This window comes from Salvelinus namaycush, chromosome 20, assembly GCF_016432855.1.
Source record: "Salvelinus namaycush isolate Seneca chromosome 20, SaNama_1.0, whole genome shotgun sequence".
Classification (NCBI taxonomy): domain Eukaryota; kingdom Metazoa; phylum Chordata; class Actinopteri; order Salmoniformes; family Salmonidae; genus Salvelinus; species Salvelinus namaycush.
Genome location: NC_052326.1, coordinates 43,432,496 through 43,450,670, shown reverse-complemented (window position 1 = coordinate 43,450,670; position 18,175 = coordinate 43,432,496). Strand labels below are relative to the sequence as shown.

Sequence of the window (18,175 nt, the reverse complement as noted above, 5' to 3'; positions counted from 1 at the left end):
CAATGTGATTTTGCTTACTGGCACTATTCTAGTTTTGGGGGATGTCATTTTTTGGTCTTGCCTAGGGCACAGAACAGCAAGGACCGGCCCTGCAAACAGGGGTGGCATATCTCATGAAACAAATACATTGCCTTAGCCAGCGAAAAATAGCAGAAATCCCAGATTTCCCACTCTTGAAAAACCACTATGACAACAAAGTTGTTTTATTCAACATAACTTACTGCACCATACTGCTTAATGAGAAACAAAGGCTTTCAAAGTCAGACAGTAGACCTACACAAATGCTGTGCTTTTTACAATGTAGAATTTCTTCAGTTGTGCTTGAAAGAAAATCGCCCTGTAGGGTTTGTGGGCAAAAGGATAAGGCCAAAATAGCACTCAAGGGCATAACTGACTGTGATAACATGGGGATTCACAAAGAGTTTGCATTAGTTTAGCTTTGTCTTTTGTTATTACTCTCTCCTGAGAGAAGTGGTGCAAAGCATGGTATATGTAGGGCATATTAGTCCCCTACATCGTTATATGAAAAAATGGTTATATATCAGATAAACACTGCATTCAGACTTCAGAATCCCTGCATCTCGTCATCACTAATCAACCAATCAAGTCAGTCTTTGTTTGGAGGTTTCCTGTCTGATATCCAATCAGAGCCTCAGGAGCTCATTGTGGCGATGGGGATGACGATGACAAGGACTATGGTAATGGCTGTGAAGATGAGCGCCCCCAGCTTGCAGGCTTTGGCTCTGCGCTGGTCAGCCTCTTTGCGCCTCAGTAGTGTGTCGTAACCTGGCGTGTAGATGTCCTCCATCCAAAACTCCAGATTATTGGGGTTTAGAGACTCCTGGGCCTACGAAACAAAACATAAGGTCACCACTACTCTATCATGCCAGATGTTAGACAGTCAGATAGATAACTGTTTGAGTTTCTTCGTTAAAAGTATTATTCACTGGGAGTTCCATTTGGATCCCAGTGAATATACATTTTCTGAATATATGTTTTCTAAAGATTCAATGACTAATCCTGGTTTATATCATTTTAGGAGAAAGCTCTGTGAAACTTTACCGAATGCTTTATGATGCAGTTATAAGCATCATCTCATAATGACCCTGACTGAATAACATCTGTTTTCAGTCTGTTGAATAAACAGCATATTAATACATTTAAGCTTATAATAAGACATTTTAAGTGCTCATAATAACAACAAAATATTTCCTCTTGGAAAGCAGGGGTCTCAAACTGGGGGCCGATGGGCCAGATACGTCCGGCAAGCTGATTAAATGTGGTCTGTGGTTTAATTAAAGGAAAGTGTTACCAAAAGGCCAATAAGGTCCTAATGTACCTGCAGTTCCAGAGGGGACATTCTGGCCTCTCTGTCCTCCACGGTCCAGACCGGGGCTCCTCCTCCCCCCCCAGCCAATCTGGGGTCACAGGGCAACCCAGAGGACAACCCAGGATTGGTCAACCCGCCACCCTTCTGACGCAAGAGAGAGGAACTGAACACTGGCTCCACCAGGTGGGAGTGTTTTTGAAGGGGGAGCTTATGACTCTGGGCGGAGTTGTTTGATTGGTCCATCTGCATGAAGGGCGAGTCAGAGATGTGAAAGAGAGAATGCGGATGGATGAGAAGGAGGAAGAGAGAAAAATAGAGCAAACGTAAAGGCAGAAACAAAAGTTGTCATATTGGAATAAACGTGATCAAACTGGATACACACAAGCAGACCTTCTCTTGCCTTCTTATCCTAAGTGGAAAATTACTGATTACAGTCTTAGAAAAAGTGCTATTTAGAACCTAAAAGAGTTCTTCAGCTGTCGCCATAGGAGAACCATTTGAAGAACCCTTATTGATTCCAGCTAGAACCCTTTTGGTTCCAGTTAAAACCCTTTTTGACTCCATGTAGAACACTTTGAACAAAGGATTCTACATGGAACTCAAAAGGATTCTACTTGGAACCAAAAAGGGTTCTCCTATGGGGACAGCTGAACCCTTTTTTCGAAGAGTGTACGATGAAAGACAGTCCTGCATTGAAAGTAAAAGAGCCATGGGTTATACTAATCGACTATGTATTCAACTGACCACCTAAACAGTCTGACCAACAGGCTAGCTAATTACATGTCTGACTCAAGTTCTGCTTTAGGTTTGAGTATTAGTCTTTTCCCATCTCTGCCTAAAACTCCAAAATCCACAGAGCTTATATTTCCTTATTCTGACACACACAGGCCCAAACTAGCCTTGTGAAACCCAACCAGTGTTATAAAGTACTACTTAAGTAGTTTTTTGGGGTATCTTTACTTTACTATTTATATTTTTGGCAACTTTTACTTTTACTCCACTACATTCCTAAATAATATACTGTATGTACTTTTTACTCCATACATTTTCCCTGACACCCAAAAGTATTTGTTACATATCGAATGCTCAAGCAGGACAACAATATGGTCCAATTCATACACCTATAAATATTATGCATTGTCACCCCTACTGCCTCTTATCTGGCAGGCTCACTAATACTGCGTTTGTAAATGATGTCTGAGTGTTGGAGTGTGCCTATTGCTATCTGTAAATAAAAAAACAAGAATTGTGCCATCTGGTTTGCTTAATATACAGCATTTTTGGTATAGCATTTAAAGTAAACTTTTTACTTTTTTAAGTCAATTTAAAACCATATACTTTTAGACTTTCACTGAAGTAGTATTTTACTGGGTGACTCACTTTTACTTGAGTCATTTTCTATTAAGGGATCTCTACTTTTACTCAAGTATGACAATTGAGTACTTTTTCCACAACTGAACCCGACTGATCTTACAATAGCTCACATTCTGTATAACTTAATGTGAAATGAAATGTGAGAAGTAGCAGCCAGTCTCCTTTACCAGGCTAGGCCCAAACACCAACACACGAAAATACAGAGCAGATAACAGGTTAGACCCTGAGACTGCTTTACAGCACACACAGTTAAACACCCGACTTAACAAAATGATCACACTCAATAACACACACATACTCACTTACCCCCAACCGAATCCAAACATTTCAAAACAAATTGATGCGTGCACAGCAACACACACACACTGACATACACTGTTGCACTGACTAAGGTCGTACATCACCTGCCGTTTTTTCCCGGGCTGGGCCTTGCCATCTTTACTTTTCGAGAACGACACCGTCCAATCCCGCGCAGACGAGTTGGAGACGACGCTCGGCCGTTTGGAGTCTGCGCCACTTTTCTCCTCAGGCTTGGAGGAGGCCAGCCGAGAATGCACCCCCTTCTTCCCCCCTTCGGTCTCGCCCAGACCTCCGTTTGTCTCTGTCTTCCCTTGGCTGCTGCCCCACTTGTTCCAGTCCAGGCTGCCAAACGAATGCCCAGACACAGACAGGGGCTGGGGTTCCGAGGAGCCCCCAGACCCAGGAGTGAGCGAATGGCTCAGGCTACCCAGGGAAGACCCACCACCGCTGGGCGGTCCCAGCCACCTACCTCCACTCCCTCCTCCCCCTCTAATGACCTGCTCTTGTATCTTCTCATCCAGTCGCTGGAGGAAGGAGAGAACTTGGGAGATCTCGGCCTTGACCTCGGACAGCGACTCCAGGCGTCGCTCGATCTGGCCCATTCTCAGGAGCAGTTTACATACGCTGGCCTTGAGGCCGCCATCGTCACTGCCATCCAGGGAGTGAAAGAGCTTCTGGAGCTGGCCAAGGCGGCCACGCCGTGCCTCTGGGGTATCCTGGGCTGCCGAGGGGCCCACGTCGTGGGGGTGGAGGACCCCCGTGGAGCCGCACATGCTCATGTCATCCAGGAAGCGGAAGATGGCGCTGATGTCATCCTCGCCCATCATGTCGGGGTCATCCATCGAGGTCATGAAGGACAGCCGGTCGGCGTGCACCAGGCTCCGCAGGCGCCGGGGGTCCGGCATGGTGTCAGTCTGGGTGCCCCTGCTGCAGGCCGTCAACCCCCCTCCCCCAAGTGCGGGAATGGTGTTCCCCTCCCATCCCTTTGGAGGGGACAACCCCCCAGCAATGTTGTTTGTGGTGGGGCTGGGAGTGAGTCTCACCTGAAGAGAGCCCTCGGAGCCATCCAAACCCACCCCCGCTAAGCCCACCACCCTGTCGTCCAGACTCAGGCTCTTGTCGGCCCACCCTGGCCTCTGGGCCCTGGGGGGTTGGAGGTGGAGGGGGGACCATTCTTGAATAGTATCCCCTGGGCCAAAGTACGTGGAGTCCTGAAGGTCGTCCAAGCTTTCATGCTTGGCCCGGCGCTCCGGCGAAGACCGACCAACAGTGGGGGAAGGATACGGGTTGGATAGCAGTTCAAAGCTGCGGTTGGAAAAAAGTTCCTGCCTCCCTCTTCGTCCTACTCCTCCTCTTGGAGTCTGAGACTCAGTACTGATGGTCACCTGGGGAACCAGTTGCGACTGGTTGTGGAAGTCTTTCTTGAAGATGTCTCTCTTCTTCACGCAGGAATGCCGCTCCGATCCCGGCTGTGATCCCGGCTCTGATCCCGGCTCCGATCCGGGATCTCTGGGTGCCGAGTCTCCGCTCAGGGAATCCTTGGAGGACTCACTGTCCGTCTCCAGGGGGAGGTAGATGCTCTGCATGCCTGGGATATTGCCGCTGCCAGCGAACAGTGGGGTGTTGTGGCGCCAGTCGAAAGACACAGCCCTGGCACGGCTCGGAGGGGATGAGGAGACAAGAGAGAGGGGATCGGGAGGGAGACTGGCGCGCTTGCGGAACGAGTAATTTGATTTGGGCCAGAGCAAGCTTGGGTCGATGGGGCCTGAGATGGTCTGAGAGTCTGAAAGTGTGCGCACCCTATCACATCTGGAGAATCTCACTTCGTCAGTGATGGGCAAAGAGCTTTGCAAAGAGGGCTCTGGGGATTGGTCGATGTGAGGGGCGGGCTTGCCTTTTATTGGCTGAGAAGCCTGGGCCTCATCGGGAGCCACACCCGTCATTTGAATGAGGTTGAATATAGTGACGATGTCAGCTGCCACGCCTATCGGGGATGTCCCCAGTCCCTTGGGGGTGACCCTGTCTCTGAAGAGGGTGGCGGGGAAACAGGGGTCGCGGCAGGCTGCGGAGAACAGCAGGCTCCTAAGCTCTGTGAGGTGCTGCAGGTCGAAGCGGGTGCTGACCATTCGACACAGGTCCTGGAAGGAGAGCCAGTGGCGCATAGCAGCAAGCTCCTCCAGAATACCCAGCAGGACCAGGGGGTACTCCTGTTGCAGGCTGGCCATGAGCCAATAACACCTTCATATCAACAATAAAATCAACAGGAGATGTGAGAACAATCAAAGTGGTTGGAAATAACTCCTAGGATAAATACCATTAATTTATTACCACTAATTTATTACCACTTGAATACCACTAAGCCAGAGTAAAACCTCTGGAGTTTAAAGTGTGTGCTAGCCTAAAGAACATATTAGTAGAATATTATTTATCATATATCAAAATAACAAGAAATCACAATCTATAGCTAATTAATGAAGCATGCACCCTCTTGCAATTCAAACCAAAAATATGTGGACCCTGGTGTTTTACTTCAGTGATGTAAAATGATCTATCTCACTGAGAGTCACACTTTACAGCAAGTGACCTTAATTTGAGCCTTAAAATAACTGACCAGATGAAATGACGAGGAAATGCTGCATAGCCTATCATATACTGTACACCGGTTAACTCGAAATGAACCAGAAAAAAAAGTAGGCTAAATGAAAAGCCAAACTTAAATAGCAGCGTTTTAAAAGACATCTTAAACAAATAAAATAGCACATATGACATACATTAATCTGATAATGTAGTAGTTTTTAAGCCATCTCAGAAGCACTAAAAGTTTAACAATTGGGAGAGCAGAATCAAACACAGTCATGGAGTCAATCCAGTCTGTGTCAATTAATAATCCATCACATGAGAACATGAAATCATCTTCACTTGTGCTTGGTGAAAAGGTTGAAAAGCCTTTAAAGTAGGATAGCCTATTTAGAAACAATATTTTATCAACAGTCAGGTTTTAAATAACAGTCACTCAAAGTCGGAGACTTAGCTAGCCTACCTGTTATCTCTGGGCACAGAATAGTTGAATTTCAACAGCAGCACCTCCGTTAGAATAACAGCACTGGCTTTGAGAATCGCAAAATGACCTCAGGAAGCATATTGTCTGCAGATTAATGAAAGGACGATATTCCTTTGGAAAGAAAGATCCAATCCACTGCACAGTTAATTCTCATCTGCCTGGATGAGCTCTGTTAAAACGGGTAGCTACAGACCAGGCTGAGAGTCGAAAATTAGAAACCAGGTCATCCTCTCACTAGTCCCTAAGTCCCCAAAGGAGCCTCAAAAAAGCAACCATTAAACTAAGTAGGATCTCCCCGAATAGAATAGCTTTATGACACCTGAAATGTCAACACAAACTAGAGGCTACATGTAGGCTAATCATATTAATCATACACCAGCCTAAAATAAAGGTTGGCACAGTATATCTCTGTGTGTGATGGAGTGTGGGAGTGTTTCTTTTAGGCTGTGAGATGACAAAAGTGTGTTTGAGTGTGTAAAGGAGAAAACTGATTAAAAATGTATGATTTCATAATTCAGACTCCTCAACAACATCTAGCTTGACAGTAAACCATAAGGCGTGGACGACCTGATCACACACTAACACACACACACACTAACACACACACACACACACACACACAGACACACACACCGGCCAGTTCTCCTGGATCTGTCATCATTAGCAAACATTAGCATCCATAAAGGCCAATACTTAAAACCCCATTAGACTGAGAGGAGACGAAAGCTTTCAGCTTCTACATCTCTGTCAGTTTCACCTGTCAGCCATATAGGAATAAATCTATTATATACCGAGGATGGAATCCCTTTCGATCCATAAAATGAGTGGATGGTATAGGAAAGCGCTTTTATATAAGATTTTATTCTACAGTAAATCAATTATGATGTATTTGCCTAGAAATAACATAATAGTAGCAGGTAATTTCTGGCAATTGTTTGTACAATGTTTGAAAACAATTATAATATACTGTGTAATAACAACCATCTATTCATCAAATTGTGTAATTACCTTAATAGTTAATAATCGTCTCTTCATCATACTGTGTCATTTACTTAATAGGTAATAATCGTCTTTCATCACACTGTGTAATTAACTTAATATTTAATAATCCTCTCTTCATCATACTGTGTAATTAACTTAATAGTTAATAATCCTCTCTTCATCTCTTTGGGACACAAGGCCACAATGAGATCCATCCAACAGATCTCTCTCCAACAGATATCTTACCATGGTGTTATTGAGTAATTTCACATATAGATACTGGGTAATAATGTTGCAACTCCCTCAATAGTAAAGAACTATAAACTATCTCTAACCACTGCTACAAGGTAATTACTGTATTGTAATGGGTGACTTTAATTTACAGTTCTCTTACCCTTGAGTTTTCTAGTAGTTTTACATGTAGATACTCTGGTCAGGTCAGCCACCAACTGCTTTATTAGACGTCAGTCCTAGTGAGTTAAACATTGTGAGCCGACATGGCAATTCATCCACCAGAATCAGCTAAGTGCCTTTACAGTTTGCCCAGATTTCCTTGCAAGGATGGTGTGGTGGTGCATAGCGGGCAATACAGAGTTAGAGTTAGAAAAATGGGCCACTCCACAAAATCTCTCTCTATCTCGATCTCTCTCAGAACCAGGAAGTCCCTCTAGTATGTGACCCAAATGCAGGAATGGGGGGTCTGGAAGAGGGGGATGTTGACATGATGGCTGTTGACATGAAAACTTTGGATGAAATGCAGGCTGAGGACTTTGGAGATTCTTCCAGGGTGGTTGAGGCTCATTTACAGTGGGCGTGGGGTCCCGGGTAGTGAGAGAGCAGGGTTTGGGATACATGTTTCCCAGTTTCAGATACACCAGGGCAAGCAGCTGTATGATGGACTTTCAGTCTTTTCTGATTAAATAATATCACTAATGTGGGCTCTGTAGTGGGTGGAAGAAGTGGGGCCTGACAGGATCATTTTGTGTTCAGATTCTGCCACTCTCCTGGTTGTACTGAGCGAATGGAAGTCTAGGGCACGTCCAAAGATTTGTTAATCGAGCTACTGATGGCACTTTATGGGGTGGGGCAGAAAGGGTGTGTAAGGTATGTTTTCTGTGAGTCCCAGCCCATGTAGGGGTTAGGGGAAATGAAGCAGCAGATAAGGAAGCTAAGGCAGCTCTGAAGAGGGAGGAGGTAGATGTGGTGGTCCCGTTAGGGAGGATGGAATGTAGGCGCATCATAGCAGAGGGGATGACTCAGAAGTGGCAACGTGAGTGGGAGAGAAATGAGAACGGAGGATTGTTTTTCTTTATCCAGAACTCCGTGAGGAAGGTCAGTAGGTACCTGGGGAGTAACAAGTCTGAGGTTAGGTCATTGTGGATTGGGAAGTGGGTTAGCTTTAGTAGGGAAACATACAGATGGGAAGTGTGAGAAATGTTGGGAGGTGGAGTCTGAACAGCATGTCCTGCTATAATGCAGGTGGTATAAAGAGAATAGGAGGGAATTGTACTGTGAGCTGGCATTAATTTCACTAGAAACTCTCTTGGGTTCAATATGACCGGCAGTGCGAAATAGCTTGACAGCTTTTGGCTTTTCTCTATACCACTGGCCTGCACTTACTGGTGTGAGGCTGGAATATGAGATATATAAATGTATAATACCTACGCCAACCTGTGAAAGGCAGCAATGCATCGGAAAGTTACAAGAAGAAGAAGACAAGAAGTACCTCCTACAAACATTCTTCAGTTTCTGAGAAAACAAAACTGATCTGAGTCTCTGAGTTGTCAGTCTGTGTGAGAGTGAACAACAACAGTCCAAATGGCACAACAGAGAGTTCAGCTGGACCAGGACCAGTTCTGTTGTTCTGTCTGTCTGGATCTACCGAATGAGCCGGTTACTATTCACTGTGGACACAGTTACTGTAGGAGCTGTATTGAAGGCTGCTGTGATCAGGATGATGACAATTGCACACAGTCCCCATTGCACACAGACCTTCACTCCAAGGCCTGCTCTGAGGAAAAATAACATTTTGGCTGAGGTGGTGGAAAAACTGAAGAAGACAGGACTCCAGGCTGCTCCTGCTCTGTACTATGCTGGACCTGAGATGTGGCATGTGATTTCTGCACTGGGACCAGAAAGCAGAAAGCCCTCATGTCCTGTCTGGTATGTCTGGTGACTGCTGTGAGACTCACCTCCAGCCTCACTATAATATTCCTGGACAAAAGAAACACAATCTGGTCAAAGCCACCGCACATCTACAGGGGAAGATCTTCTCTCGTCATGACAAACTGCTGGATATTTACTGCCGTACCGATCAGCAGTGGGTTTGTTATATTTGTACAATGGATGAACATAAAGGCCATGATGCAGTGTCAGCTGCAGCAGAGAGGACTGAGTAACAGGTAAGGTGACTTTGAACGTGGCACCGTCAAAGGATGTCACCTTTCCAACCAAACAGTTTGGCAAATTTCTGTAAGGCAAAAAACTGTAAGTGCTGTTATTGTGAAGTGGAAACTTCTAGGAGCAACAACAAAGGCTCATCCGCGAAGAGGTAGGCCACACAATCTCACAGAACAGGACCGCTGAGTGCTGAAGCGCGTACGGTGTAAATATTGTATGTCCTCGGTTGCAACACTCACTACCGAGTTCTAAATTGCTTCTGGAAGCAACGTCAGCACAAGAACTGTTCGTTGGGAGCTTCATGGAATGGGTTTCCATGGCCGAGCAGCCGCACACAAGCCTAAGATCACCATGCGCAATGCCAAGCGTTGACTGGAGTGGTGTAAAGCTCGCCGCCATTGGACTCTGGAGCAGTGGAAACGTGTTCTCTGGAGTGATGAATCACGCTTCATCATCTGGCTGTCCAACAGACTAATCTGGGTTTGCCAGATGCCAGGAGAACTCTACCTGCCCCAATCCATAGTGCCAACTATAAAGTTTGGTGGAGGAGGAATAATGGTCTGGGGCTGTTTTTCATGGTTCGGGCTAGGCCCTTTAGCTCCAGTGAAGGGATATCTTAACGCTACAGCATACAATTACATTCTAGATGATTCTGTGCTTCCAACTTTGTGGCAACAGTTTGGGGAAGGCCCTTTCCTGTTTCAGCATGACAATGCTCCCGTGCACAAAGCGGTCCATACAGAAATGGTTTGTCGAGATCGGTGTGGAAGAACTTGAATGGCCTGCAAAGATCTCTGACCTCAACCCCATCGAACACCTTTGGGATGAATTGGAACGCAGACTTCGAACCAGGCCTAATCACCCAACATCAGTGTCTGACCTCACCAATGCTCTTGTGGCTGAATGAAAGCAAGTCCCCGCAGCAATGTTCCAACATCTAGTGGAAAGCCTTCCCAGAAGAGTGAAGGCTGTTATAGCAGCAAAGAGAGACCAACTCCTTATGAATGCCCATGATTTTAAAATGAGATGTTTGACGAGCAGGTGTCCACATACTTTTGGTCATGTAGTGTAGTTATTCACATGAAATAAATTGAGGTCCAAAGATGAAAATATGATCATAAACCAGGAGTATATTGATGAATCTAGATTCTCAGAATATCCCCATGCTCTAGTCAGACACCATAATCGTATCCAAAAGTCAGTCTAAGCTCCCGGATACATGTACTGTAAAAGCAATAATCTTTCAACTATTAACATAGATAATATAATTTTTTGAAGGGACTTCCATAACATTTGAATCCCTACCCTCTATGGGCCTTAAATCACTTTACTATACTATTGAACTATTGAGCAAATATCGTGTTAAATCACTTTACTATACTATTGAACTATTGAGCAAATATCGTGACATCTCAATGACGACTGCTGTCCACAGAGGTAACTGGACATGAGTCATCAGAAGGTCCAGCAGAGTCCAGAGAGAGTGAATGTGCTGAAGGAGCTCCAACAGGTTGTGGAATCTCTCAAGGTGAGTATTATTGATCAGAGGAGACAATTCCACTTCTCTCCTCCAGTCAGCCGATGAGAGGCCACTCTCCAATCCCGCTGAGCCCCAATGTGGGGAACAGGGTCATATTGGCCCCCAGTTAACAGTGGTCTTGTCTTCTCTCTCTCTCTGTCCTAACAGCGCTCTGCACAGGCAGCAGTGGAGAACAGTGAGAGGATATTCACTGATCTGATCCACTCCATTGAAAGAAGGCGCTTTGAGGTGAAGGAGCTGATCAGAGTCCAAGAGAAGGCTCAAGTGAGTCAAGCTGAAGTACTCCTTGGGCAACTGTAGCAGGAGATAGCTGAGGAGGAAAGGCACTAAACTGGAGCAGCTCTCAAACACAGAGGATCACATCCATTTCCTCCAGGTAACTAGAATGCCTTGATACAGGTGATATGGAAAGAATAGAATAGATACTTTACTGTCCATTATGTGAGAAACTCTCTCAAGGGCAATGGCAGGAGACCAGCAGCTGCCAGATTGACAGTTTTTTTCTCCCTCTCTCTCTCTAGAGTTATCAGTCTCTCTCCAGCCCCAGTATATCTTCAGACTTACCCAGCATCGTTGTCCATCCTCTTTCACATTGAAGATGTGACTGAGGCTGTTGCTGAGATGAAAAATAAACTACAAGGATTCCTTAAAGGATATGTTCTATAGAGGTGGGTTGAAAATAATACTAAAACAAATTGTGAAACACTTTAGACCAATGAGGTCTTATAGCCATTGCTTTACGTGTGTGTAATATGATCATAACATTCTCTCTGTGAATGTGTTTGTGTGTCTGCAGTGAAAACAGTGGATGTTCTACTGCCTCCAAAGCCAAAGACCAGAGAACAGTTCTTATAATGTGAGTGTCTTTATCCTGAAGTAACTTAGTCTCTTTTTATTAACACTCCTCATAAACCATAAGATAGAAATACATAGCCAAATACTAGTTAGACACAGTATCTGACTCTTGGTATCGCTCTGATTTGATCTCTGCTCTGCTATAATCAAAGAGGGTAGATACAGTATCTGACTTAACTTATTGTTCTAACTCCCCTCATTGGTCTCTGCTCTTTTTCTAGATTCATGTCAGCTCACATTGGACCCAAACACAGCACACACATACCTCGCTTTGTCTGAGGGGAACAGAAAGTTGACAAATACAGAATTAAACCAACTCCATCCTTTCCATCCAGACAAATTCACCAGCTTTTTCCAGATTCTGTGCAGAGAGGGTGTTACTGGGAGGTGAAGAGGAGTGAAAGGCAGGTTTATACAGCCGTCTTATCTAAAGACATCATCAGAATAGCAGGTGATGACAGTAAATTTTGAAACAATGACAAATCCTGGATCCTTATATTACTCTAGTGGTAGTTATAGTTTCAGACACAATAATGTTGTGACTAAAAACTCAGGCCCTCAGTTCTCCAGAGTAGGAGTGTACCTGAATTACAAGGCAGGTATTTTTTATTATTATTATTAAACCTTTATTTAACCAGGAAGGGCTCATTGAGATTTAAAATCTATTTTTCCAGAAGCTCCTGGCCAAGATAGGCAGCACCAAGTCATTACAAAAATTACAGACAAACAACATGAAAAACTACAAGTAATCTAGTAAAAACCATAGAATTCACAAGAGTATAACAAAATCAAAAACAGCAAATTAAAAACATTGACAGGTCAGGGAATCAGTCTCAAGATCATTCATCAGTGATTTAAAAATACCAATCGAGACAAGTTCTTCCAGTTTAAAAGTATTTTGTAAGGCGTTCCAAGACGATGGCACAGAGTACATAAAAGCCCTTTTACCAAATTCAGTTCGGACATTTGGAACAGTTAGCAGGATAAAGTCCAGCGAACGAAGAGAGTACCCACCACATTTCTGAACAATAAAAATGCCCAAATAAAAAGGTAGTAAACCCAAAATGGCTTTGTAAATAAAAGTATACCAGTGACTGAGCCTACTAGTGACTAGAGGCCAGCCAACCCTGTCCTACGCTGTCCTTCTACAGTGTCTCTGAAACAATGACCCTCCTCCAGAGTCCAGACCACATTCACTCAGTCCCTTTATCCTGGGTTCAGGCTTTTTGAAAGCAACACTACTGCTGAGCTTTGTAACCTATGATAGTAGTGACAATCCCCATGCAATCGTGATGCTTTATTATGTTTTCCAGTAGACCTATTTATTCAAGTGATTTTGTCTTCAGTGTAGATACTGGGTAATAATGTCACCCTCAATAGTACAGAACTAAACTTAAAGGGGCAGTCTGTAATTTGATTGTTTTGGGATGGGGCTGAAGAAATGTAACCAGTGAAATGCATAGACATACTACTATTAGACGTCTGTCCTCGTGACTTTGACACTCTCGGTCCCTTAGTGGTGCTGTGACTATAGCGCATGCACAGAGTTAATTCGTGTGAAGTAACTGTGAAGTCACTTTAGATTGCAGTTGACTGCTCTCATTGTATTTTGGTCACCTATGTCAAAGTAAGCACTTGATGGTTGATTATTAAATAGGTTGGTTGATTATGAAAAAGTGTATATTTCAGTCTTACTAACCCCTAGACCACTATAAAGACTAACCATCTGCACAAATGCAAAAAATCAGAAGATCAGAAAACCAGTCAGTATCTGGTGTGACCACCATTTGCCTCATGCAGCATGACATATCTCCATCGCATAGATAAGGATGTTGATTGTGTCCTGTGAAATGTTGTTCCACTCCTCTTCAATGGCTGTACGAAGTTGCTGGATATTGGCGGGAACTGGAGAACTCTGTCGTACTCGTCGATCCAGAGCATCCCAAACATGCTCAATGTTTGGTGAGTATGCAGGCCATGGAAAACCTGGAACATTTTCCGCTTCCAGAAATTGTATACAGATCCTTGCGACATGGGGCCGTGCATTAACATGCTGAAACATGGGGTGATGAATGGCACGACAATGTGCCTCAGGATCTCTGTGCTTTCAAATTGCCATCAATAAAATGGACTTGGATTCGTTGTCCGTAGTTTATGCATGCCCATACCATAACCCTACCGCCATCATGGGCCACTCTGTTCACAACGTTGACATCAGCAAACCGCTCGCCCACACGACACCATACACGCTATCTGCCATCTGCCTGGTACAGTTGAAAATAGGATTCTTCCTTGAAGTGCACAATTCTCCAGCGTGCCATTGATCATTGAAAGGGAGCATTTGCCCACTGGTCTCAGATTGATCCCACAGGTGAAGAAGCCGGATGTGGAGGTCCTGGGCTGGCGTGGTTATATGTGGTCTAAGGTTGTGAGGCCCGTTGGACATACTGCCAAATTCTCTAAAACGAAGTTGGAGGTGGCTTATGGTAGAGAAATTAACATTCAATTCTCTGGCAACAGCTCTGGTGGACATTTCTGCAGTCAGCATGCCAGTTGCAAGCTCCTTCAAAACTTTTGTGGCATTGTGTTGTGTGACAAAACTGCACCTTTTAGAGTGGCCTTTTATTGCCCCCAGCACAAGGTGCACCTGTGTAGTGATCATGCTGTTTAATCAGCTTATTGATATGCCACACCTGTCAGACGGATGGATTATCTTTGCAAATGAAAAATGCTCACTAACTGGTGTAAATACATTTGTGCACACATTTGAGAGAAATAAGCTTTTTGAGCATATGGAATATATCTGGGATCTTTTATTTCAGCTCATGCCTTCATGCCTTGATACAGGTGATATGGAAAGAATAGAATAGATACTTTACTGTCCATTATGTGAGAAACTCTCTCAAGGGCAATGGCAGGAGACCAGCAGCTGCCAGATTGACAGTTTTTTTCTCCCTCTCTCTCTCTAGAGTTATCAGTCTCTCTCCAGCCCCAGTATATCTTCAGACTTACCCAGCATCGTTGTCCATCCTCTTTCACATTGAAGATGTGACTGAGGCTGTTGCTGAGATGAAAAATAAACTACAAGGATTCCTTAAAGGATATGTTCTATAGAGGTGGGTTGAAAATAATACTAAAACAAATTGTGAAACACTTTAGACCAATGAGGTCTTATAGCCATTGCTTTACGTGTGTGTAATATGATCATAACATTCTCTCTGTGAATGTGTTTGTGTTTCTGCAGTGAAAACAATGGATGTTCTACTGCCTTCAATAAATAAGCTTTTTGAGCATATGGAATATATCTGGGATCTTTTATTTCAGCTCATGAAACATTGGACCAACACTTTACATTTGGCATTTATATTTGTGTTCAGTGTATATGCAGTGGTACAGATCAAGTAATATACAGTTATTTTTTTCTGTTTTATTTACATGCACCAGAAAATGGCAGCATTACATTTGGGATGTTAGAAATGAGTCATTTTGATTGTTGTATATATAAAAAAACAAGAATTTACATAAAGAGGTTTAAAAAGGGTTATATTACACATGAAAACAGCTAAAATGCCCAGTACCACCCCCCCCCCCCCCCCCTCCCCCCCCCCATCACAGAGCTACACTTTCAGGTATTAATTAAACATGGTTGTGTTCCAATTTTCTAGTTTTGGATTTTTGAGCATAGTTTCACGCTCCCGCCTCTTCCAGGATGTTGGATACAATGTCGGACTCTCCTCCTCTGTGAAAATGTGACATTGATAATGCAATTAGTACTCTCAAACAGTATCATAAAATAAAAAAGAAAACTGTGTGGTAGGTTCTACTTTTATAGTGCAGTGTAGTGTAGTATAGTGTAGTATATTGTAGTATAGCATGCTGTAAGTCCTTGCCTATGATGTCATCCTCAGTGTCAAGCTCTTTGCAGGATAGTGGGATCCGGGCTAAGGCAGACAGTTTAGCTATGAAGGCCTCTTCTGCCTCCTGATGGAGCAAACATAAAAATGCATTATGCAAATGTTGTTAAGGCTGCTAATTTACTTTTTTTTCATAAATAGTTTGTTAACCATTAGTAAACTATATATCATTCTTCAAATAAAATGTTTGCCAACTCTTATGAACATTCTCTGCTTTCACATCTAAATGATCATAATCAAGAACCACAATGTTGTTCAGGTTGAATAGAGTGGTTCTCACCTGTAACTGTCCTTTGAATTTCTCCATGATTTTTTTGCTGGGATAACTTCCTACTCTCAAAGTTCCACACGCAACTTCCAGCTCCAAGTCATACTGTTCCAACATCCTCTTCTTCTGCAGTTCAACTCTATATAAGTATTGCTTGTAGTGTACAATGAAAAAGAGTGAGCCTTTCTCTCTATAATATATTCACAGTATCAGACCTGGATTCAAGTAATATTTGTTTTATTTAGCTTTTTTATGTGAACTTTAGCTGCACTTGATTGAGGTTGCCTGGCTGTAATGGAACCAATGGGAATACTCCGAAAAGTACAAACCCTGCCCACCCCAGGCAGGCTCAATCAAACAAACACTCAGAGTATTTAACAAATACTATTTGAATCCAGGTCTGTACATACAGTATTTAATCAGCACATGCTTAAAATGTAGCCAGCTCGTATTTGTTTGTTGGCATGCCAAGACATAAGAGAAAAATATGTTAACAGCAATTGATTAGTAGAGAAACAGTACCTCTGGTGAAACTCAGTGAACATGGGCTTTCTCCCCCTGTTGACCAGCTCCTTCAGCAGGGCCTTGTTAATCTGAGAGCTGTCCTCTCGTCGTTCCCACCCCTCTGTGACAGTGACAGCCGTATTAATTTAGGCCCAAATTCAATCAATCGAAGAGGCGTGAGTTACATTACATTTTGAGTTACACATACAGTAGCCTTTTCTCAATTGCAAACTCCTTGCTTCCTCTCTCCTCGTCTCCTTCTCAAAACCGATTGTAAGAGACGGTCAGAGGGGAGGGACCTCTGGCTTTTCATCCATTGAGATCTGAGAAGGCAACAAGGAGAAAGGACGCAAGGATTATGCAATTGAGAAAAGGCCATAGTATCTCTAGTTAAGATTTAGCCCTTACAGACAGTGCGCTTATTCTGTCTGCATGAAACGCCCCCATTCAACTCAAATAGAGTAGAGTAGAATTAAGCAATAAGATCCGACAGGGTGTGGTATACAGTGCATTCGGAAAGTATTCAGACACCTTGACTTTTTCCACATTTTGTTACATTACAGCCTTAGTCTAAAATGGATTAAATAAAAAAAATCCTCAGCAATCTACACATAATACCCCATAATGACAAAGCGAAAACAGGTTTTTAGAAATGTTTGCAAATGTATAAAAAAAATCAAAACAGAAATACCTGATTTACATACTGTAAGTATTCAGACCCTTTGCTATGAGACTTCGAAATTGAGCTCAGGAACATCATGTTTCCATTGATCATCCTTGAGATGTTTCAACAACTTGAAGTCCACCTGTGGTAAAATCAACTGATTGGACATGATTTGGAAAGGCACACACCTGTCTATATAAGGTCCCACAGTTGACAGTGCATGTCAGAGCAAAAACTAAGCCATGAGGTCGAAGGAATTGTCCGTAGAGCTCTGAGACAGGATTGTGTCAAGGCACAGATCTGGGGAAGGGACCAAAAAATGCCTGCATCATTGAAGGTCCCCAAGAACACAGTGTCCTCCATCATTCTTAAATGGAAGAAGTTTGTAACCACCAAGACTCTTCCTAGAGCTGGCCGCCCCGGCCAAACTGAGCGGTTGGGGGAGAAGGGGGTTGTCAGGGAGGTGACCAAGAACCCGATGGTCACTCTGACAGAGCTCCAGAGTTCCTCTGTGGAGATGGGAGAACCTTCCAGAAGGACAACCATCTCTGCAGCACTCCACCAATCAGGCCTTTATGGTAGAGTGGCCAGACAGGAGACACTCCTCAGTAAAAGGCACATGACAGCCTGCCTGGATTTTGCCAAAAGGCACCTAAAGTCACTCAGACCTTGAGAAACAAGATTCTCTGGTCTGATGAAACCAAGATTGATCTCTTTGGCCTGAATGCCAAGTGTCAGGTCTGGAGGAAATCTGGCACAATTCCTACGGTGAAGTATGGTGGTGGCAGCGTCATGCTGTGGGGATGTTTTTCAGCGGCAGAGACTGGGAGACTAGTCAGGATCGAGGCAAAGATGAATGGAGCAAAGTACAGAGAGATCGTTGATGAAAATCTGCTCCTGAGCGACCTCAGACTGGGGCGAAAGTTCACCTTTCAACTGGACAACGACCCTAAGCCCACAGCCAAGACAACGCAGGAGTGGCTT

At 43.8% G+C, this 18,175-nt stretch overlaps 1 protein-coding gene across 1 annotated transcript; it reads right to left on the bottom strand.

Annotated features, from left to right (window-relative positions):
- Window positions 1-652: 652 nt before the first annotated feature.
- Window positions 653-5,229, bottom strand: LOC120065623 (major intrinsically disordered Notch2-binding receptor 1-like). Its single transcript, XM_039016679.1, has 4 exons — window positions 3,109-5,229; window positions 2,786-2,794; window positions 1,340-1,546; window positions 653-847 (listed from the first exon to the last, which is right to left on the bottom strand). Exons 1-4 carry the CDS (start codon window positions 5,227-5,229, stop codon window positions 653-655), a joined length of 2,532 nt encoding a protein of 843 aa, XP_038872607.1.
- Window positions 5,230-18,175: the final 12,946 nt, after the last annotated feature.

Bases quoted from the DNA above. Each gene is read 5' to 3' on its own strand.
- LOC120065623 (XM_039016679.1), bottom strand. From the start codon at position 5,229: ATGGCCAGCCTGCAACAGGAGTACCCCCTGGTCCTGCTGGGTATTCTG. The intron at 848-1,339 runs GTACATTAGGAC...TTTGTTTCGTAG, and splicing joins TGTCCCCTCTGGAACTGCAG to GCCCAGGAGTCTCTAAACCC.